Here is a 23,937-nt window from a genome sequence, read left to right on the forward strand (position 1 = left end):
GAGGGGGTGGGTGTGCCGAGATAGAGGGAAAAATGGTTAGGAGCGTGGGAAGGACCAACCCAGAATGGATGGAGGAAGGGGGTGCCGGGGTGTTGGTGAAGGGGGTGGCGAGTTAATATTAGCAGGGGTTGTACAATGTGAGGGAAAAAAGGGGTAGTGTGGTGGGGGAAGATGTGGAAGGCAGGAGCTAGTTCCCACCAGTAGTTTGGTATGTAGGGTGTCAAGTTTGAAGTACTGATGCTGAGCATCACTAGGGGGTGGTTTGGTAGGCGGTAAAGCATTGGGGTTGGGATGGGAGTGGAGTGGGAAAGGTGAAGGGGTTGGTGGGGGGGTTGTCAAAGGAAACATGGTTTTGAAAAAGAAGGGTGATGAAAAGCGTAAGGGAGGTGCGGGAGAGTTTGTTGATAAGGTAGGAGAGAGTGGATGAAGTGAAGGGGTCATCGAGGAAAATGTTGTGTTGGAGAATATTGAGCTGGAGGACACCGTAGTGGAGTTCAAGAAGTTGGGGAGGAGTAGAGAGCATGGGCACAATTCAATGGCATCATCCATTAAGGTATCGAATTTTCGTTCCAGGGTGATGGACATCTTCCACATAGGTGTTGGTTGGGAGGAACGCTCCTCTCCTGCCCATAATTGGGCATCTTTTTGTTACCAAAAACTCCATAGGTGCCACAGCTTCCAAACCATACACAAGCTTGACTTGAGTTAACTCTATAGTCACCTTAAATGCTATCTTCAATGCCCACAATGAAGAATCTAATTTTTGATCCCAATCTCTTATGTTATCTGACACAATCTTCTTTAGAATCTTCAAAATAATTTTGTCTGAACTTTCAACTTGACCATTTATAGCTAGATAATACATTGTTGATTTCTTATGCACAATCAAATGAAATATTGTGAGCTTTTCAATCAACTTGTTACAAAATGCCATCCCTAATCTGAAACAAGTTCAATAGGACATCCAAATCTGGTCATAATGTTATTGTACAAAAATTTTGCAACACTTGTTGCCTTATTATCCTTCAATGCTATTGCTTCCACCCATTTTGTACAATAATCTATAAACCTTGCTGCAGTTTTTAATGGCCCCACAAAATCCATCCCCCATTTATGAAATGGTTCTAATGGGAAAATAGGTTATTGAGTCATTCTATCTGCCTGGGTTGGCTTTCCCTCTCTCTGACACTGGATACATTGTCTACCAAATTCATGAGCATCCTTCAGAATAGATGGCCACCACAATCCAACTTGAAAAACTTTTCTTCTTGTTATCTCTCCAAAACAATGACCTCCAGCCAACCCTTCATGTGCTTCTTTCAATACAATTGATTGCTCAAAATTAGGCACACACCTTATCACTTAATCTATTCGTCTCCTATAGAGATAACTCATACAATAACCAGAAATGACCTGCTTTTAAGAGCCTAATTCTTTCTTTTATCTTTGCTCATTGATTTAGGAAACATTCCATATATCAGAAAACTCATCATCTGATCATACCAATTTTCCATTTCCAAAGTCTCAACCTAAAATATATCAGAATCACGAAAGTCATATGATATTCCATCTAGTTTCTCTCTTGTTTCTAATATGCTAAGATAATTTGCAACCATATGAGTTCTTCCAAGAGTATGAACCACACTGTAATCAAACTCCTACAAGAGAACTACCCACCTTTCCATTCTTCATGTGACAACTATGGTGTGGTGACCATGTATAGAGGGGCTTGTCAACCTGAAATATATCAGAATCATGATAGTATCCTAATATTCCATCTAGTTTCTCTCCTATTTCCAATATGCTAAGATAATTTGCAACCATATGAGTTCTCCCAAGAGTATGAACCACATTGTACTCAAACTCTTACAAGAGAACTACCCACCTTGCCATTCTTCATGTGACAACTATGGTTTGTTGACCATGTATAGAGGGGCTTGGTGATCCATGTGAAAAATCACCTTATTTGCTCTAGAAGATAATTTCTAAACTTCTTCAAAGCATAGATCATTCCCAATGCCTCCCTTTCTGTACTGAATAGTTTTGCTCTCCAGTGGCCAACACTCTACTTGCATAGTATATTGGTCTAAACCAACCTTTTATTTTCTCCTGCATCAGTACTTCTCCCACTGCAATGTGAGATGCATCAAAAAAATATGAAACTCTAGATTCCAATCAAGAGGCTACAAAATTGGTGCCACTACCAACATCTCTTTCAGTGGCCTGAATTATTTTTCTTGTTCTTCCCCCCATACAACAACCACCTTCTTCTTTGTTACTCTTGTTAAAGGTTGACAAACATGGGTGAGGTATCTGAAAAACTTGTTATGCCACTTGACTTGTCCAATGAATCTTCCCAGCTACTTTACATTCTTTGGTGGTACAGTATCCTGTATTGCTTGAACTTTCCTTTAATCAATCTCCATCCTAGTCTTTGAAATAACATATCTGAGCAAAAATCCTTTGCTTACTACAAATGCACACTTGGATGGATTCAATGCCAATCTTGACATTCTGCACTTCTCAAAGCACATCCTGTTATGATTGATATGATCCACCACTTTTCCAAACACATTGAAATAATATAGAAAAACTGCCATGAAAGTTGTAAGAAATGGTACAAACACTTGTTGTACCCATTTCTGAAATGTAGGCGGAGCATTTTTCATGTCAAATGTCATCACATTACTGGCAAAGACTCCCCATTCTGTCACAAAAGATGTCTTATCCCTATCTTCAAGTGCCATCAAAATTCGATTGTAGCTACTAAAGCCATAGAGAAATTTGTATATCTCATGTCTTGCAACTAAATCAAGCAAAGTGTCACAAAATGGTAGTGGAAAAGGATCTGTGATGGTTAGTGCATTCAGCTTTCTATAATCCACATACCCTAATCTTTCCATGCTTATTAGGAACCACCACAACTGGTGACAACCAAGTAGCTGCATGTACAGGATATATAAAGCCCACTCTCAAAATCTTATCAATATCCTCCTTTACTTCTTTGGAAAATTTTGGATTCATCCTGTATCTTTGTTGAACTACAAGTACATCTTTTTTCAAATTGATCTTGTGCTCGCAAAATTTTGGATCCACTCCCTTCATATCTATATAATGCCATGCAAAAATATCCCTGAATTCCAATAAAAGGCTTTTAAGATCTTTCTTAAACTATCGTTTTAGATTTTTACCGAATTTTATATTTCTTGGATCCTCATGTGTTCCAAATTTAAATCATGCAAATCATTATCTTTGACCCTTGATGTCTTTGATATATTTTCTTCAAAAGCTTTTTCAGCTTGTATCACAACTTCCTTTCTATTTTCTACTCTTTCCTCATCTTGATTTGATGTAATCTCTTCCTGCATTCTTTGATGAATTCCTGATATGACATAATTGGAGTTTTCCTGGCTCGTACTCCTTCTGAAACACATACTGCTGCATAATCTGTTTAACATCCACCTCAAAAATAGGCACCATTGATGGATTGCTCTTCAAAAATTCTTCTTCGTCATCCTCCTATAGTTATGGTAGCATATTGATTGTTTCCACAAGCAACAGTGTGAAAGCTTGATGTATGGTCTTCTTGAAAACTATGTCCAGCTTGACCTTCTTCTTGCCTCTCCTTATCACAATCTGATTAACTCCCCAATCTTGCTTCACTTTGGAAGCTCTCAACCAGGGTCTTCCTAGAATCACGGTGTAATGATTTTCTAATTCCTCAAGTTTCAGGATAACAAAATTTATTGCAAAATTCAATCCAACAATTTGTAAATTTTGCCCTCTAACAATTCCCATAGGTTGTACCCTCCTCTGATCTACCATTTTCACTTGAAAGAGTGCATCATCAAATTAAAAAATTCCCAATTTCTTACAAATTGATTCTTGAACCTCCATCTAATAAGGCTCCCTTAATGTTAAAGTTTCCAAGGTTAACATCCAACAGAGGGACTGTGTACTCATCATCCTCCACTTGCGATGGTTTTGGTGGAACCCTTGCATCATCTTTCTAAACTGTTAACACATTGCCAACCTTCCACTTTGCCATAAGCTTTTCCTTAAATTTTGGCACCAAGCTCAAAAGTTGTTCCATAGTTAAATGCAATTGAGCTTTTATTAAAGCCTAAAATATGCCTTCTTCATCTAGGGTAGAGTCTTGCTTCATTTCCAACCCACTTTTCTGATATATTGGAAATGCAACCACATCCTAAGAGAGTAACACTAGTATAACAGGTTTCTTCTTCTCTCTTCCTTGGACTTTGTTCTCCTTTCTCACTCCCTGTTCTAATTCTCTTATGAACTTCCCGTTCAATGGGATCCTCCTCCTTAGCTGAAACTTTGTTTGCGGACTCTCGTGTAAGGCATATAGCTAGATGAAGGGCCACTGAAAGCATACAGCTAGACCCAAGGACAATGCAAGTCCCTCATCTAGTGGGAAGAAGATGGGCACTCTGGATGCCTCAAGATCGAGGAAATCAATCAATCCTTCTCGATTATCCAAACTATAGCCTAGACAAAGGCGTTTCGTAGAGCATTCGTCAGTGCTGCGAGAAATCACACGATTTATGAAGAACCCGACTGCTGCTAATCCAAGATTACCTTTCCAGAGGCTTGTCAGGAGAATTTGCGAGCGAAATGGAGTTTTGTTTAGGTGGAAGGCATCGGCCCTGTTTTACTTGCAGGAGATCGCAAAGGATTGGATGATTGAATTTTTTTTGGGTAGTTACGTTCTTGCGACCCATGCACACAAGGTCACAGTGATGAACAAAGATTTTTCAGCCTAGTAGCCCTTTGTTTTAGATATGATAAGTTACTTACGCCAGTTACAATTACTGATGCACGAATGGTGCAAATTTTTGATGTCCGTCCCGTTTAAAAAGTGAGAATTGAAGAGGTGATGGAGGGAGTTCTAGAACATGAACATAATACCTCGACAAATTTTCAGGCAAGCGCGCCTCAAAGGGAACATCATGTGGCAATGCTTGCATTGCAAACAAAAAGAGAAAATGTTCGCGCACTCCACACTATGAATTGGGAGGCGCTTCAATTTTTGTTGCCAAAGTTCTATGTACCCTATCATATTAGAGGAAAAAGATGTTATTTCTCGATTCATGTTGAGGAGATAAGCATTTCGCTTGATCCTAGAACTGAAGTCAACAACAAAGTGCTTAGATGTGTTTTTAGGTATACTCTTTTCTCTATCCTCCCATAATTTTTCATTCTTGGCTCTTAAAAGTTTATCCCTAACTCGATATGTTTTCTTGTGAAGTTTTATTATTTCACCAGTGTTCGAGGATGCACAGCATCGAGTGTTCCAGATTGATTCGCTAGTGTCAACACTTTTGCTAGTAGAGTCAGTTCTCTACCTTGATGTGCTGATTTGGTTTCGAGAGGTCCAGCTAGACGATGCTCGAGTAATTTTTTTGGCATATCATGAAAAGTGAGTTTGTCTCTGTACCTCTCTTGCATGATGTTTATACGAATCACCATACACGAGTTATATAGTGCTTCCTTTGGCACGTGCTCTCACTTCACCGTGAATCGATTCACCACAGTGCGAGGAGACATTTTGTTTTTCATCTGGCTTGAAACTAATAGAAATCTATTTGCATGTGATGTAGTGCCCATTCGAGTCTTGTTCTAGTCGATGTGCAAGACAATGTTATTTACCTTGCAAATTAAACATCTGGTGTCCATGACAATGTTTTGCTGTGAGTTAAAATCATTAGAATAGATATTATTGTTTAAGTTAGAAGTCCGGATTGATCAGGGTATTGATTGGTCTTTGCTTGCAGTGGTGTCAAGAAACTAATGGCCACTTATGAGAGCTTGAGCATGGACATCGACACCCTGGACCAAGCGACCATTCGAAGGGTTAGTATGCCCAAACAAGATGATGGTTATAGCTATGGTTGGAGAGTTGCTCTCAATGCATTGTTATTGCTACACGAAGCATTTTTTAGCTCCCTTCAGAGGATGTAAGCATTTTTTAACTCCCATACACATGCATACTCTTGTTTATCTTCTTGTATATTGTCATGTTGATCTTATGCCTTGATGAATTGTGATGGCAGTTTTCATCCATGTCTTGTTACGTGGACCTAGATGTCCAAACGTTTAGGGAAGAAACGATTGAAAAAATGATCGAGGTCGTAGAAGCAATGCCTCTAGACAACCCAATGGACTTCATCCCGCCCAATCCACGAGGAGGGATAGGTCTCCCTGAGCCTCTTAGATAGGCTCCGTACTTGGGAGAAGAGCCATGGCTCCATCCTAAAGCCGCCCAGGCCTATGGGTTCAAGTAATATATAGTTTTTTCCTTATCGATGTGTTGTTGGATTACTTCTTCCAACAAATGTACTCCACTCCGTAACATGCTATTTGTAAATATGCAACTACACATGTACATTTATATTTTTTTACACACATTTAGTGTTATTCGAGAGAGAACATCAATTGTAAATGCACTTTTAATTTGAAAATGATGTATAGTATGTTGATTCAGGTGCATTAAATGATTTTAATGCACCTGAATCAACATACTATACATAATTTTCAAATTAAAAGTGCATTTACAATTGATGTTCTCTCTCCAATAACACTAAATATGTGTAAAAAAATATAAATGTACATGTGTAGTTGCATATTTACAAATAGCATGTTACAGAGTGGAGTTCATTTGTCGGAAGAAGCAATCCAACACATTAATAAGAAAAAAACTATATATCACGGGAACCCATAGGCCTGGGCTTCAGGATGGAGCCGTGGCTCTTCTCCCAAGTATGGAGCCCATCTAAGAAGCTTAGGGAGACCTATCCCCCCTCGTGGATTGGGCGGGATGAAGTCCATTGGGCCGTTTGGAGGCATTGCTTTTGCGACCTTGATCATTTTCGCAATCGTTTCCTCCCTAAATGTTTGGACGTCTAGGTCCACGTAACGACACATGGATGAAAACTTCCATCACAATTCATCAAGGCATAAGATCAACATGACAATATACAAGAAGATAAACAAGAGTACACATGTGTATGGGAGTTGAAAAATGCTTACATCCTCTGAAGGGAGCTAAAAAATGCTCCGTGTAGCAACAATGCATTGAGAGAAACCCTCCACCCACAACTATAACCATTATCTTGTTTGGGCATAGTAACCCTTCGAATGATCGCTCGCTCGAGGGTGTCGATGGCCATGCTCAGGCTCTCATAAGCGACCATTAGCTTTCTAACACCAGTGCAAACAAAGACCAATCAATATCTTGATCAATCCGAACTTCTAACTTAAACAATATTATGTATAGTAAAGATTTTAACTCACAGCAAAACATTACCATGGACACCAGATATCGAATTTGCAAGGTAAATAACATTGTCTTGCACATCGACTAGAACAAGACTCCAATGGGCACTGCATCACATCTAGATAGATTTCTATTAGTTTCAAGCTAGATGGAAAAACAAAATGCCTCCTCGCATTGTGGTGAATTGATTCACTGTGAAGCGAGAGCACGTGTCAAAGGAAGCACTATATAACTCGTGTGTATGGTGATTTGTATAAACATCATGCAAGAGAGATACAGAGACGAACTCACTTTTCATGATATGCCAAAAAAATTACTCGAGCATCATCCAACTGGACCTCCCGAAACCAATTCAGCACATCAAGGTAGGAAATTGACTCTACTAGGAAAATTGACACTAGCGAATCAATCTGGAACACCCGATGTTGTACATCCTCGGACAATTACGAAATAACAAAACTTCACAAGAAAACATATCAAGAGTTAGGCATAAACTTTTAAGAGCCAAGAATGAAAAATTGTGGGAGGATAGAGAAAAGAGTATACCTAAAACCACATCTGAGCACTTTGTCATTGACTTCAGTTCTAGGATTAAACAAAATGTTTATCTCCTCAGCATGAATCGAAAAATAATATCTTTGTCCTCTAATATGATAGGGTACATAGAACTCCGGCAACAAAAATTGAAGCACCTCCCGATTCATAGCGTGGAGTGCGCGAACATTTTCTCTTTTTGTTTGCAATACAAGCATTGCCACATGATGTTCCCTTTGAGCGCTTGCCCGAAAATTTTCCCGAATCTCATGTTCATGTTCTGGAACTCTCTATCACCTCTTTAATTCTCACTTTCTGAACAGGATGAATATCCAAAATTTACACCATTTGTGCATCAATAATTGTAACTGGCCTAAGTAACTTATCATATCTAAAACGAAGGGATACTAAGCTGAAAAAATCTTTGTTCATCACTGTGACCCTGTGTGCATGGACCGCAAGAACGTAACTATCCAAAAAAAATTCAATCATCCAATCCTCTGCGGCCTCCTACAAGCAAAATAGGACCGATGCCTTCCACCTAAACAAAATTTCATTTCGCTCGCAAATTCTCCTGACAAGCCTCTGGAAAGGTAATCTTGGAATAGCAGCAATCAGGTGCTTCATAAATCGTGTGATTTCTCGCAGCACTAAACGAATGCTCTGCGAAACGTCTTTGTCTAGGCTGTAGTTTGGATAATCGGGAAGGACTGCTTGATTTCCTCGATCTTGAGGTATTCAGAGTGCCCATATTCTTCCCACTAGATGAGGGACCTGCATTGTCCTTGGGTTTAGCTATATGCCTTACAGGAGAATCCTCCTTAGCTGAAACTTTCTAGAATCCCATCAAGCATTGTGCAGGCTCCCACTCCTAGAGATTGGATGGGTACAAATCTGTGTAAGGCAGAAAATTGTATATCAATAACCTTATTTACAACATTGGAATACAAAACACAAGCACTTACAATGTGGTCTGTGTCTTGGAGGTCCTTTCAATGGTCCCACGTTGATCTCTTTTTACATGAATACATGCTGGATCAACACTTCTTTGACAATTTTCGCTCCTAGTGCCATCTTGAAGTCAAGAATCCTTCCTTTCCAATGTTTAGCCAAGTCTTCAGATGCCTTTCCCTTCACTCGGTAGTGGCCACGTTTTCTTGGCTGCATAGTGACCCAAGAGTACTTCTTGTATACTTGGAGAATCCATTCTTCGTTCTCATCTTTTATATTATACAACACAACAGATGAGATACTGCTCCTTGCTCGTTTCAGTCCACTTTCGGTTGCCATGAGAGATTAATAGACGTATGAGAAAGAAGTAGCAGAAAGTGGATGACTGAGCTAACCACTTTTGTGGATCAAGGAGGGAAGAAGAAATGAGGAACGATGTGTCCTTTTGGGCGCCAAAGAGGTTTCGAGTTTCAAAAGTGGAAGCAAGTTGAGAGAATAACCAAGAGATTGAGTATCTATATATTCCAAGCATTCAAAATCATTAGTACTAAGAGTGTTAGAAAGAATTTTTTAGTGCTCCACATCTAACACAAGAATGTAGAAAACATTCTTTTATTGTGTTAGGTGCTGACAAAAAAATGATTTAAAATATTTTAAGACAAGGTGATGGTTTTTTCAATATTTCATGAAGATAAGAGTTTCTCCACATTTTAGGTGGGTTTGTACAGAGGTCCCAACACCGGTGAATATCGTTGCTAGATTTCATGTCACTCAGTCTATGTGTCTATTATTATATTATTATTGAAACAACCCTCTTTTGAGTCCAGAATTTTCCTAATGCTCCTGTTCTAATTCTCTTCTGAGCTTCCCGTTCAATGGGATCCTCCTCCTTAGCTGAAACTTTAGGGGACTTCTTGCTACCCTGATTTTGTGACCTCTACTAATTGCCATTGAATCCACATCCTGCATGTCTTCAATTTTCATATAGTGTGTACAATCACACTTCCAATGAGTTTACTAATTTGTTGATTCTGATTCTCTTCCTGCCTTTCATTGTATTTGACAATTGGAATTCCCCTTTCGTTTATGTGCTTCCACCCAAGCTCACATCTTGTACGGTGCCACTACCTGGCAAGCCACAATAATTACAGTTGATATTTCTGTTATGATTGTTGTTATTTAAATTCCTCTACTACTGACTGCCCCACTGAGGATTTTGATTACCCCATTGAGGGTTTTGATTCTGATGCATAGGTTGCCATTGATTTGGGTTTTGATTTCTCCTTGGAGGACCAGTAGCCCTTCTCTTCCGCTCAACTCCAATTTGATTATCTTGAGAATTTGCATGTTGATTCATCTGAACAATGTTGGGTGGAACTCTCCCCCTATACTATGGAATATACTAACAATTGGCTGTAATATGACCTGACTTTTAGCAAAGCTCACAATGTGGCCTGGATGCCTCACCCACTGTTGCCATTCCCAAGACTTCAGTATTGTCAAGAATGTTCTTCTCCAAATCATCCTCCTTAAGTGTTTTGATTTTCTTGTTGTATTTCTTCTTGATTTCTTGATTTTCCTTATTCTTCTTTGTTTTCTTTTTCTTCTCAATCTAATCCTCATCATCTGAGATGTCAGAGTTATCTTCCTCATCCTCTCAATCACAATTTTCTTCTTGTGAATCGTCACCATCTTCTCCATCAGAGTCTTCTGACTGCTTCACCGTATTCTCCATTAGAGTCTTCTCACTGCTGCTTCTTTTTTGAAGACAATCCTAATCTCCTTTTTGGCCCGTGAGTGTTGTATTCACCAGGTCATTAAAGTCATTTGCATTCGGAATGTTTCTTCGTGTCACAGAACTCTTAAGTCTTGTTCTTAGGCCCTTGCAAAAATAGTCTCCCAACTGTTTAGGAGTTGGCCTCTAATTTGCCAATAACCTATTGTACAAAATTTTGAATTTTTTAAATCTTCCACACCTAACTTACCCTGTTTCAGCCCCCTAAGCTTCTTGAGAATATCTTCAATGTTTTTCTCCTTCTTGAACCTTACAAGAAAAGCTTCTTTGAGAGCATTATAGTTCGGGAAATGCTGTAATCCATATTGAGTAAACCATCCCACTGCATGACCTTCCAATGTAGCAGCAAAGTGTTCCTTCTTCACTTCATCCAGATATATCCCAAAACCACTAGCCTGACATCTCATTTCAAACTGACCAACATAGCTATCAGCATTAGCTTTTTTGGAGCCACTGAATTTGGCTGGGCCAATCTTGGGGTTTGTTGGGGCACTAGGCGGTGGAGGATTTGCCTACATGATTGGTGGTGGTCTTCTTCTTTTGGGAGACTACTGTGGTAATGGATTGAAATCCAAAGATCTCTTTACCCTTAGTAATTGAGCACTAAGTGCTTTTGTGCCAAGAAGCCTTGCCACTCCCGTAGTAATTTCAGCATTTGGTGATGCTATTTCCTCCCCTCCTACAGATTCAAGGGAAATGACGTCTTCATCCAAGTCCTTTGTTACTCGTGAATTAGGTGGATTGATTCCTTCATTTGGATCCTCTACCAGAGATGATAATCCTTCACCCAACCTAATTTAGAAGCGTGTGCCCATGAAAAGGTCTTCTGAAATGTTGTTCTTCTGAAATGAACATTTGGACCCACAATATTGACACTTGTGATGAAACTAATGGCAATAACAGTTCTCTAGAGAACTTCAAGCCTCACTTGGACCATTCACTATTCCAAATAGAAGAAAGGTTTTCTCTTTGTTTTCCAAACGATTTCCCATATATGCCGAATCACATCCATAGGCAAATGAGGAAACTGCTTCCTTAGAAATACTTCTACATAGGTTATATATTCCTATTCCTCAGTAACCCAATTGCTAAATTCCTGGAGCCATTCATTCATCTTTTCATATTTGCATAGAATTGCTATAGCCATGTCTCCCTCCCATAGACAAAGCTACTAGGCATGCAAAACAGCAGGATCGCCAAAAGTGTTGAGGCTAAACTCAGTCCCAAATAATCATCATACCGACATTTGACATCATAGGAAACAAGCTTCAAACACTTCCCACACATCACCATCATCATTTAAAGTCACAAAGAGAAACACAAACCAATTGTCTTTATCACAATATACATAATTCAACATTACAGTATATCAGGAACATCAGACAAACCTACAAAACAACAAGACAATTTTATAGACTCTTGAAACATCAGACAAACCTACAAAACAACAAGACAATTGTAGAGATGCTAAGAATTCACTGCGTATAATGTACGATTCAAGACGGTTACATCTATAAATAATTTCCAAAATGCTATCGCTTCAAATCTCAAGTGAGAGACTAAGGTTCAAAGTATTTAAAAGAAACTATGTAAAACTCAAGTTTTTACAAGGGTGGCTCTGATACCATGTTGAAACATGAGTACCAAGCATACATGGCTATGGTGAAGATACTCTAATCTTACATTAACCACAAGTGTTTAAACTAAGGTGAGTGGAGACTAATCAACAACATGATGATGAACTAATTACTTAATATTAGAGAAAGTTTGGACTCAAATTGGGCTATAGTGAGGCATGCATGGCTATGGGTTTCAAATGCATAGTTTCTACACATTCTCTCTCTACAAAAATGAGTTTATAGTGAAATTTTTGCAAGTCAAATCAAAAGTGAGTGGAGTTTAGACATTTGAAATCTACCTTTCGAGGCCTTTCCAATAGCATATAGCATGATGGGCAATTTTTCATGATCAAGAAGTCCCAAATTTGGTAACATGCCATATCATCACCAAATTTGGGAACTTCTTGAATATGCAAAACCTTTCATCATGCTACATATCATTAAAAAGGTCTCAAAAAGGAGATTCCAAATGTTAAAACTCCACTCATTTCTAAAATAATTTGTTAAAATGTCATCATATTCTCTTTTTTATAGAGAGAGAACGTGTAGAAATACTTAAAGGACCTAATTTGAGTCTAAATTTTTTCTAATGTCAGGCTTGAATCAAGCACAATTAGGTTATAAGATGAAAACTTGTACTCATAGAGAGGCATGGGAGATGCTTGTCTTCGTTGCTTGAAAATGATCCTTTTTATACGAGGGTACACCTCTTACAAGTGTGCTCATGTGGAATAATGCCTAAGTGTGATGTAGGTGCATGCTCTTAATCATGGTCCTCTACTCATACCTTGCTCTCAATGGCCAACAAATTTCAACACCTGTCCTTGGTGCCATGATGTTCAATCAACCGCAAGGTGGTTGGATGTGAATTAAAAAATATTCATCATTTTCTCTTGGTGCAACATGCTATACTTAAGGTGGTGAAGTGTGGTGTTAGAATATTTCATCACCCCCCCTAGGTGTAAGTTGCTACCCTTAGGTGATCATGCATGATAAAAATAGAAGACTAGCTCTACTCATTTGGTGACCTTTTGCAATCATGGGCTAAGGTGGTGAGGATTGTCGTTAAAGCTTTAGTTCCAGAACAGATGCTCGCAGGAATCTTCACTTTTCTTGATGAAGTCCCCACGTAGTCAGCTTCATGGTTCTTCGATACACATTCTTCTTTGTGTCCATGTTTCTTGCAATGCCTACATTTGGGCTTGTGTTTGAGTTTGCATTCACTTTTAAAGTGTCCCTTCTTTCTGTAGTGGTAGCATTCTTTTATGCCCTTGTTGATGTAGAATGCTTGTTCACTTGTATTTTGCGTACCATTATTTAGTTTCTCCTCTTTTTCAAGTAGTGATGAAATATGAACCTCAAATGTTGGTTCAAGTAAATTCTTTAAAGTGGTCACAAGAGCACCATATTCCTCTTTTTCAAGTAGTGATGAAATATGACCCTCAAATGTTGGTTCAAGTAAATTCTTTAAAGTGGTCACAAGAGCACCATATTCCTATGGAATGCTTTTTATAAGTATGGCAAGTGCATCCTTTTCACCTATCTTTGCATCAATGCCAACTAATTGGGTCATTATGCTTTTCATTTTACTTATGAATTGTGCTAGTTACTCATTAAATTCCATTTTTAAGCCATAAAATTCTATTTTCAAATGGATTTCCTTATTTGGTTGGAACCAATAATAAATTTAACTCTTCCCGTCCTTGTTTTGTCATCATTTTTGAATCAATTTGATGAATAAGATTGGTTACCAAGTGCAATCCAATTAATGATAGAGGTTGTTCATATTTCTGAATCCAATCCTTAGTTGGATTAGAGGGTGCATTCTCCTTAATTAATTTCCATAGCTTTTCATGCATGAGAAGATAATTTATTTGGGTGGCCTAGGTTTGAAATCCTTCTTGAGAGAACTTCTCAACATTTGTGATAATGTTTGATGCCATTGCAATGGTTATACTAGATTTTGACTCTCGATAGTGTCTAATTGCTTACAAATTAACAATGTAATAGAATTTTAAGTTCACACACATGCAATGATGTGATTTGAATGCATGTGTGTGTTTATAAGTGTTAAATATCAATCCCACTTATAAGTTAAAAATTTACTTTTGGCTCTGGATGATTAATTGATTGTTAATTAATCCTTAATTATAATGATTAGCAGGGTCAAATCCTCAAACATGCGTGTTTACAAGTCTCAAATATCAATCCCACTTATGAGTTAAAACATTACTTTTTGCTCTGGATGATTAATTGATTGTTAATTAATCCTTAATTATAGTGATTAGCAAGGTTGATTCTTTGAGGATTCGATTGATTAAGAGAGAATGAATTTCTATGGGCCTTTTTCCATTGCCCACTTTTTTAGCACACTATAGATGATACAATGAAGCAATCGGGGCAAGATTTCATGTGTAGGGTCTGTGGACAGTGACCAACACTCTCCTAAAAGAGATTTAATAAATTATAAGCAGATTAGGAGAAATGAATGAAAGACATGTTCCTGTGTTTTGTGCTATTGCGAGTTGAAATAGCGGCTAAATTACACCAAATCGTGTGGTAAGACAGGCGCCTTAGTGTGCTAAGGGTGTCTCAAAGGGTTCTTCGACATTGGCTAAGTGAATAAGGAGATTCAAGCACTAATATTTGGAGATTGCACAGACCTAAACCTTGAGTCTGGTACATCAACATCTTTAGAGGACTCATAAAACTTCCATGGCATGTAAGGAATCTGTTGATTGAGCTTCCCCTAAGACGAATGGCCTACTTTACCTAAAACAAGAAGCGTTGGTTTGCTGTGAATTTTTGGCAATTCTATACCTGCTGCCATGTGCTAGAGGTGATGAAGAGCAATGCCTAGGGAGTGGCAAGAGTCTCCTAAGAGGGTTTACCTAATGATGCTTTGTGCTAATAGAATCGGCTATTGCAAGCTCAACCTCTCCTTGAGACCTAGTGAATAGGATGAAAATTAATGAGCTAATAACAGTGATTAAGTGGTATTTATTGGAATTACGCTATAAGGAGATGAAAGATATATCTTAATCCTAAGATTAGAGAGTCTATGGAGAGAGGGAGGCTCTGACACAATGATTAGGTACTAGGCATGCATTGGCTATGGTGAAGATGTCCTAATCCTACATTAATCACAATGATTAGGTGTTTAAAATAAGGTGGGTGGGATTTTTTAATAGTTCCCTTGCCCTTGATTTGGAGGAGACGCTTGAGAAAAAGATCTAGCTCAAATGTACCCTAGAACCCCAATTTAACTCTGAAACTAGCGTGTGGTTTTTAACTCAACACATATGATACAATGAAGTAAGCAGCTTAAGGTTTGATGTGTAGGGTCCTTGGACAATGGGAAACACTCTCCTAAAATTGATTTGATCAGTTGCAAGTAAATAAGGATAAACAAGAAAAGGACATGTTCTTATGTTTTGCACTGTTGCAAACTATAGCGGGCTGAATTGCATCGAATTGTGTGGTGTAAAGAGGAATCGTTGTGTGCCAAGGGTGCCTCCAAGAGCTCTTGGGCAATGGCTAAGTGAATAAGGAGAATCAAGCACTAATATTTGGAGCTTACACATACCTGAATCTTAATTTTCTCATCGTGTTAGCTCAAACTAACTCCACTATCATGTTCATAGATCTAAAAAACCCCCGGGCATGTAGGAAATTAGACAATTGAGCATCCATTGGGATGAATGGCCCATTTTACCCAAAATGAGAAGCGTCTACTACTTGTGAATTTTTGGTGATTCTATAGGCGCTTCCGTGTGTTGACATGATGGAGAGCAGTGCCTGGGAAGTGGAAAGAGTCTCCTAAGAAGGATTACATAAATATGCTTTATGTGAGAATCAACTGCAAGCTCAAGCTCTCCTTGAGACCTTGTGGATCAGATGAAAATTAATGAGCTAATGATAGATTAACTAGTATTTACTAGGATAAGGCTATAAGGAGCTCAAAACTATATCTTAATATTGAGATGAGAGAAACTATCGAGAGAGAGGAAGATCTGATACCATGTTGAAACATGAGTACTAGGCATGCATGGCTATGGTGAAGATACCCTAATCCTACGTTGATCACAGTGATCAAGTGTTTAAGCTCAGGTGGGTGAAGCCCAATCAATAACATGATGATGAACAATTTCCTAACCAAGCTAGAATCAAGAACAATTAGGTTAAGAGATGGAAACTTGTACTCATAGAGAGGCTTGATAATTGCTTGAAAATGACCCTTTTTATATGAGAAGGGTGCACGTCTTACAAATGTTCTTATATGGGATAATATCCAAGTGTGATATGGCTCCATACTCTTGATGCTAGTCCTCTATTCATACCTTGCTCTCCATGGCACCACAAATTTCAACAAATTCCAAACTCTTAATAGTACAAATTTCTAGAGCTAAGAAAGTGGGTAGTGTGATCATTGAGAGTGTCGATGGGGATACGAAGACTTCTTCTTTCTTAGAAGAAGCACTTAGAGATGAAATTCTAGACATGGCCCAAAAATTTGTGGCTAGAAAACCCGATTTGAAGCAATCCTCAGAGTTTCTTGAGAAATTGAACAAATATCCAAATCAAGAAGGCCCAAGAACTTGATAAGCAGACTCAATTCCTGTTAGAGGGACCTCTAGGGCTAGTAAAACTAGATCCATACAAGTTTGTAACCAAATCTTTCTTTGACAAGATATTAGAATGTTCTAAAGAAGGCAGTCTTCGGTTTTCAAGGAAGATACAGCCAATTCCATATTCTACTTCTATTAAAGTGAAAAGTGTAGGTAGTCTAGAACCTCTAAAAGATCATCTTTTGAAAGATTAGTTGAACAACTAGGCCAAAACCTTGAACTCTTAGTTTCCATTACAACCGAGTGAGTCTAAGCCTAATTCCTTAAATGCTCTTTCCTTGTACATCGGCTTAAAAGGTGCGATTACCTTAATGAGAGCACGTGTCTTCCGTGAAACCAAGAGAGAAAAGGACACATTAGGAGTGTTTGTAGTTCTAGTTTCTCCAATCATAATCACATTGGGTGAGTTTCTATCAAGAGACCCCTGCCTTTTGTAAGATCTATGAGAATGGATGAATGCACACTTTGGACTTAGAACCAAAAAGGGATCGCCAACACTCTAGACAACAACTTTGAAGTTGAAATTGGCCGATAGTAACCTCACTTTACGCCTGGAAAGGTAAGAGTCAACCAATTGACCTCATGTGGATTGACTTTTGATCACACATTTGCAATCATGGACTTTTAAAAAACAACTTGGACTTATGATGTGGTCTTAGCTAGGCCTTTTATGAGACATTGGTGATGATCCATGATTGAGGAACTCACTACATCTTATAAAAGAAGAATAACATCATGAAGGTCAATCTTCGGAACAAGAGCTATCATCCAATGGCGAAACACTGTCTTGAATATAATGATTCAGTAACCACTGAACGAAGTGATGATAACGCTAGGATTGTTTAATGTTTTCAAAAACTCCAAGTAGACGGTCTTCCATCTGTTGAATTAAAATTTGACGCAAGTGGCTTCCAAAAACTTGGGAAGGATAAGAACTAGCTTCAAATCCTCACTACCATTTTATGGTACATGGTTTTTTGATGATGATAACAGAAATGAGGTTAATGAGGAGCTTGATGTAAAAAAACTCCATGGTAAAAGGATCCATTAAAGAGTTCAGTGGAGGTGGAAAACCAATAGAGATGGGGGAGTTTATTTAATTAACATGACTAGAGTTGTTGGAATTAAGGAAAAAGAAGATTGGGATGTAAGACCCGCTCGTTTATGGTTGCATTTTCTCAATGGTAAAAACTTTGTTCGCAAACTAGGTCTTTTATTTTTGTGGCACCAACAACAACTTCATGTCTTACTAAAGACAAGATCAAACCAATTGACAATCAAATGGTCAATTATTTGGGAGTGTGCAAAATGGTGTTTTACATTGCAGACAACCGCACCAAAGGTAGATTCTTTGTGATGTCTCCTATAGAACTATCTAAAGATCTTTTACTTGGAAGGAATTGGATGGGCCATTATCGATGTACTATTGACTGTGATTCTAGAACTGCCTCATTAAATATTGCAGGTCCAGAAGTCAATATCCTTATTTTCGAAGATGAATCTCAAAACTTGCCGAATGAAAAAACTCTATTAGTTGTGCCTTCGAATATATTGCTTGGATGCTCATCAACATGTGAACACACCTCCAAAGATGTCCTGGATTTAGCTCTATGTAACCGCATGAGTTCACACCGAAGCAGCTTTACACACCCACTAGATAGAGGCATCTAGCTGTACGACAACCCCAATCTCAGCGATCATTGAAAATGGCTAGCTAAGTGTCTTCTCAGAGCTCAAAACTATCCTCCCAATGACTTGATTTGGGTACCTAAAGCCACCAACTTCCAGCAATGACACATCCAACAACACAAAAAACCATAGATCTATAGAAACCATGCTTCACACAAAAATCCCTTATTAAAAACTCACCAACCAGAGAAGGAACACATTTAACAAGTGTGGATCTCTAAGGCACTACTTTTAGCCCAAGGTCATTACAAAGGGATGAGATCCATGTGGATTCCAAAACAAAAAATGGTTGACACCTTATATAACAAACTTACTAAACGAGGCCATATCCTAAGTGTTGTCAAGGTGGTTTATCCACATCCCACTACTACCAATTGCATGCATATCAAAGATTGACCATTGTTCCCACATCAGTGTCATGAAGTTCAAAGTTTGCTTGAAACAACATTACATGGTAAGACTAACTCTCCAACTTATCAAACTACTGTTGGCCCAACGACTTTCACACCAAAAGTTAACAACTCGGTTCTAATTTGTGAGAAATGTTTTGTGCTTGGTTGCTAATAATTGTCATGGTCTTGTAAGATAATAGATCGTAGAAGAGTACTTATGTGCAAGCAATAAAGTGGTGTGAAGCTACTTCCATGGCCATAAAGTGTCCTTTGATTTGTCTATTTGGAATTGTGCAAGCGTACCTCACTCACAGACCGAACACCTAAGATCGAGACCTCCTCACTCAGCTTCTTACACAACACGATAAATTTGCATTCTACATGAGTAGGACTGCACACATTAACCACTCTAAATTTTTGTGACCCATGCACCAAATCCTTGCAATAAAAAAAGAGACAAGGAGAAAAAGCTTGAAAGCTTGTGGGCTTGATTGTTAACAATATCTTGCAATAGTTATAAAAATGATAAACTTGCATCAAGAAGCAACAAATTAGCATGTCAATCAAGGTTTCAAGGGTGTTGTATTTTCCATAATTTATGTCTTCAAATTACATCACAAACAAATCACTCTTTTACAATGTATTTTCCCAATTCTTTGATTATGCTGCTTCATGCTTTTCATTAGACCTATGGTAGATCGATTCTCTTGCCTCAAATAGGAGTTTTAGAAGTTTCATCTTTTGTATTTAACTTAAAAACCAAACTTGGGTTTTTAGAAGTGAACTCACACTCCCAAATTGGCTAAAGGTGCAACAAGGTTGTTAAAAAGGGATTTAAGAGCTATATTGAGTTGGTTTTTCTAAGGACTACGTGATTGGACTTAAATGTCGAGGTTCAGTATAAGAAAATGCTTGTGGCAATGTTCGATGATCAAAGCTAGCCTTTTAATGTCAATATCATAATATAGTTTTAAAATACTTGAGATTCTTTTGTACCTTGAAATGTTAAATTATTATGCATGTATATTCTCATGATTTATGTAAAAAAGGTAGCCTTTCCTTGAGATTTTGTATATTTTTAAGAGGACCTCTTGAGTTTCTATGCTAGGTTGTGAAGTTTAAGGTTGAACAATCCTCTGGTAAAAATCAATTGCTCGAACGTTATGTATGGCATGCAACATTGCAAACAAGTTGCCATATTACATTATCTTCTATCATCTTTCAAGACTCCATAGGTTTCTTAGAAAGCTTTGAGCATGTACCATGCATGTGGAGCTCGCTTAGAGGCATCTCCATAAGTATGGTTTGTCTCCTACATAAATCACTTCATCAGCACTCTTAGTGTAGAGAACATCAAATCCCACCTTTGAGGGTTTCTCCCTAGTCTATGAGAGTACTAAAACTCGAAGCCTTCACAGGGCAACAAAGTCCTTCAAACTTTCAAGAGAAGCCCTCGAAGAAGGCCACTATTGAAAAAAAAAATCCCAAAATTCACTAGGTCAAGCAAGTTTATAGCCTTCGAATTTCAAATTCAAGGTTAGGATAGGCCTTCGAATTTCAGCCTGGGTACTCTAGATAATGATGGGCGAAATCTCTAGATAATCATGATCAATGTTTTAAACTACAAGTCATTAATAACGTCTAATGTAACCAGCACAGGTCAATAACATTGTGGTACTCAGGATTATAGCATTATATAACGTCAAATCTCTAAAATGTGCAACCATATTGAGGGTGTTTTTAAAGTATGTCATCCTTTGGAAAGTTGAGTACGTTGAGAATTAGATTCTACAAACCAAGCCTTAGAAAAATTAAACCAAGAAGGCTTACCTTTCGAGCTGTCACACGGCACATGTCCATTTCTGTCTGTTGCTCAAGCTGGTGGAGTTCCTTCAAGCTTAGCGTTCCGATGTCTTCTCCTGATAAGCGTCTGTGTAGCAACCCATGTTTGAACATGTTGCTGATAAAGCTCAATTCTTGCTCATAAATAATGATTAAACATGCTGCTCAATTTTTATTGGTTGTGAAAAACAAAAACAGTACTCACTTGCTCATGGATTTTAGGCAATCCGATTGATGTTTAAGTCGGCCAACTTCACCAAGCTGCCAATACTGCCTATGTTAATCAAAGTTGCTTTTTAATACAAGCTTCGATGAGCTAACAACCTCATTATAGCTGAGACACAAACAGGGGCCGATTTCTGAAAGAGACATGGATTGATATGCATGCATACGATAATTAGGCGTGCTTTATAGGTGATTAGAGGAATAAAGGCACACCATTATGTTCAATACAACGTTTATTCCACCAAATACATAGATGATATGCAGGTGTGCACGTAATCTTACGTTATTTTTCTCGATAGACTGATTCTCGTTTTGCTTTTCATCGCTGCTGGCTTCTGCATGTCGTTCAAGAATCCTCTTCATACTTGAACTCACAAAACAAACCGACTGTGTTAGCTCACTTTTGCACTACAACACACACACGCACCGGATAAAAGTAGCTTAAAAAACATCAACTTCGCAACAAAATCAAATCCAGTGAACCCAAGGAAAGGATGACATCGATTAATTTCACGAAATAACACAAACGATTTAGCCAATATATAGAAATAAAAAAGAAGGGAAACTATAAAATTGATATAAGAAAAAATTGTTGTGAATCCTAGGTAGCATTCCCAATTACAAGCGATACTTTACTTTTCAATAACCAAAGCAATTATAATTGTTTAAGAGAAAAACGAATATACTGCGTTAGTGTAATGACGACAAATAAAGATTCAATTGGTGAATCCAGAGATCGGAGGACCATGGGCAGCTCCTGTTCGTTGTTCCTCCACTCATGTCGGTGTTTCATTGTCTCATGTTGTCTCAAAGATCCTAGCTCTAGGTGGATTCCGAGGAGTCTAGCTCACTTTCTTCTCTTTACACAGGCAGATTTTCCCTGTTTATCTCCTTGCCCACAGGGCAGATCTCTAAACCCCCTCTCCCTCTTGATACTGAAAGTGTGCATTTTTTCCAAAAATTACCACCCCTTAGATAGGTTTATGTATATACCAATACAGGGTTTAGGCTATTTCCGATACTTAATAAACATTAAAGTGCAATCCGACTCCATGAGAGTACTAAAGGGAGATTTGAACCCAGGACCTCATGAATGAGTGTCCGAAGCTTCAAATGTTATTCTAAGACAGCATGCAATCCTCTCTCTCTAATCTCTTCACAACATTACATTACGCTAAGAATATGAAAGGTGAAGCTGAAGCTTTGAAATTATCTTTTGGACAACAAGACCTTTAGAGAAAAAGCGCAAGCGGGCACCCATCGAGAATGTCTTTTTAGTCTTGAATCACCTTTAGGGTGACCTGGACCCCACTAAGGGGTAGGAGTTGCTCAAAGATGCAAAGGTAATGGAGGTGGTCCAGTGCTCTCAAGGTTGACTTTGCACAAGAATCAAAGTTTTGCACAATGCTGGGTATGTATGGCATGTGGTTAAGTGAGTTGCCCCTTTGCTCTGAATCTTTGGTTACTTACGCTCTTTGGGAGATCATGCATGTCGTGAACACCCTACTCCAAGAGACACCGATACTATATATAATTATCTGGGGTATCTTACGAGTACATGCTCTTTTGTATCCACATTCTACAAGTTGAAGTAGTCCCCTTAAGAGATTTTTGGTTGTCTAGCAATACCCTCCATCACATTGCGGAATCAAGGTATGAAACAGGAAGAATTGATGATGAGAAGACCGGATCCGAGGAGAGATACATCTTACGGGCTATCCACATGAGCGATAGCTTAAACAAAAATGTTTGTGGAACCATCCATTTTGCTAGTAGTCACATCATGTGACGCATAATATCCTTGAAACCTTTTGGTTTATGGAGTAAAGGAATCGGTAACTTAACCATTGAAAATACCTGCACAAGGTGCTCAAATTGACTCTAGATGTAATGAGAAACAATCTTTCGTTCATACGAATTGACTTATTAAGCTACATGGATATCAAAATCATAGGAACCTACCTTTTAGTAGGCAAGAAATAACTTGATCATATTAACTCCATATTCGTTAGTGTGATAGATTTAAAATGTACTTTTCAAGGGCTTTCTAGCATTATGTCACATATCTAAGGGGTTTTAACATAAGATACATAAGGATCATGACCACCCCCTTTTTTCTAGCAAGGAGATGACATGGCTCTTCTTAGAGGACCCTTTTTCAATTTGAATGTTTCCTAATGGATTCTCCTTGTTGTACATGAGAAACGTCTTGTTTTAGAGATGATAAGTGGTAGCTACAAGGTTGTTATGTCAAGGTGCATGCATGAGGAACCTCCTGTTAGAGGGCCCTTTTTGAGTTCAAATTCTTCCTAATGGTTTTCTCTTGTACATGAGGAACCTCTTGTTTTAGAGATAATAAGTGGTATTTAGAGGTTTATTACACCTAGGCGCATGCAATTAGTTAGGTGAATGTGTATGTATGTAAAGCATAAGTGACGTATGGTGTGTAAAGCATGTGTGTAAAGATACCTAAACATGAGAAACTCTTGGACTTATTAAATTTTCAATCTCACATCATGCGAGACATTGGATAGTGGTAGTTAATATGATGGGTAACGCCTAAGGAGGAGTTTTAAAATTTTACTTTTGGGAGGGGTGATCCCGTACATACACTCTCAAGTTTTTTGTTTTCCACATGCTCGACATCATGAAACTAAATATTATGTGGTTAGCTTTGTGATTTACTATATTCTTATATGTACTTGATTAATCTTGTAATTGATGGGAAACCCAATACTTTTATAGGTAGATTATGGATAGACATGGAGAATCTAACAGAGTTGTGTCCACTAGCATGAAGCAAAGGCTAAAATGAAAGACTTAATGAAAGAAGAAGAAGAGGTAAATACTAGACGTGTTCCTAATCATTCATGCAATTACAACTTTGGTGACAAGCTCATTCAAAGTTATAAGGTGAAACTAGACTTGAGCCATAAAATAGCTCATTTCACTTACCAATGGATAA

At 38.2% G+C, this 23,937-nt stretch overlaps 1 protein-coding gene across 4 annotated transcripts in view; it reads right to left on the reverse strand.

Annotated features, from left to right (window-relative positions):
• The window catches only part of LOC147624326 (MADS-box transcription factor 23-like), an 81,002-nt gene that overhangs the window by 31,432 nt on the left and 25,633 nt on the right, over positions 1–23,937 (reverse strand). For 2 of the 4 annotated variants that reach the window (XM_086819311.1, XM_086819309.1), the window contains 3 exons: positions 21,255–21,336; positions 20,953–21,008; positions 20,736–20,835 (listed from right to left, as the gene is read on the reverse strand). In XM_086819311.1, coding sequence (XP_086675437.1) covers positions 20,736–20,835; positions 20,953–21,008; positions 21,255–21,336 — 238 coding nt within the window. Of the gene's footprint in view, positions 1–20,735; positions 20,836–20,952; positions 21,018–21,254; positions 21,337–23,937 lie in introns of all 4 variants that reach the window. The other 2 variants (XM_086819308.1, XM_086819310.1) reach the window with 1 other exon arrangement.

The sequence above is a fragment of the Cibotium barometz genome, chromosome 25, assembly GCF_041138505.1.
Source record: "Cibotium barometz isolate CiBa-2024 chromosome 25, ASM4113850v1, whole genome shotgun sequence".
NCBI classification, from domain to species: domain Eukaryota; kingdom Viridiplantae; phylum Streptophyta; class Polypodiopsida; order Cyatheales; family Cibotiaceae; genus Cibotium; species Cibotium barometz.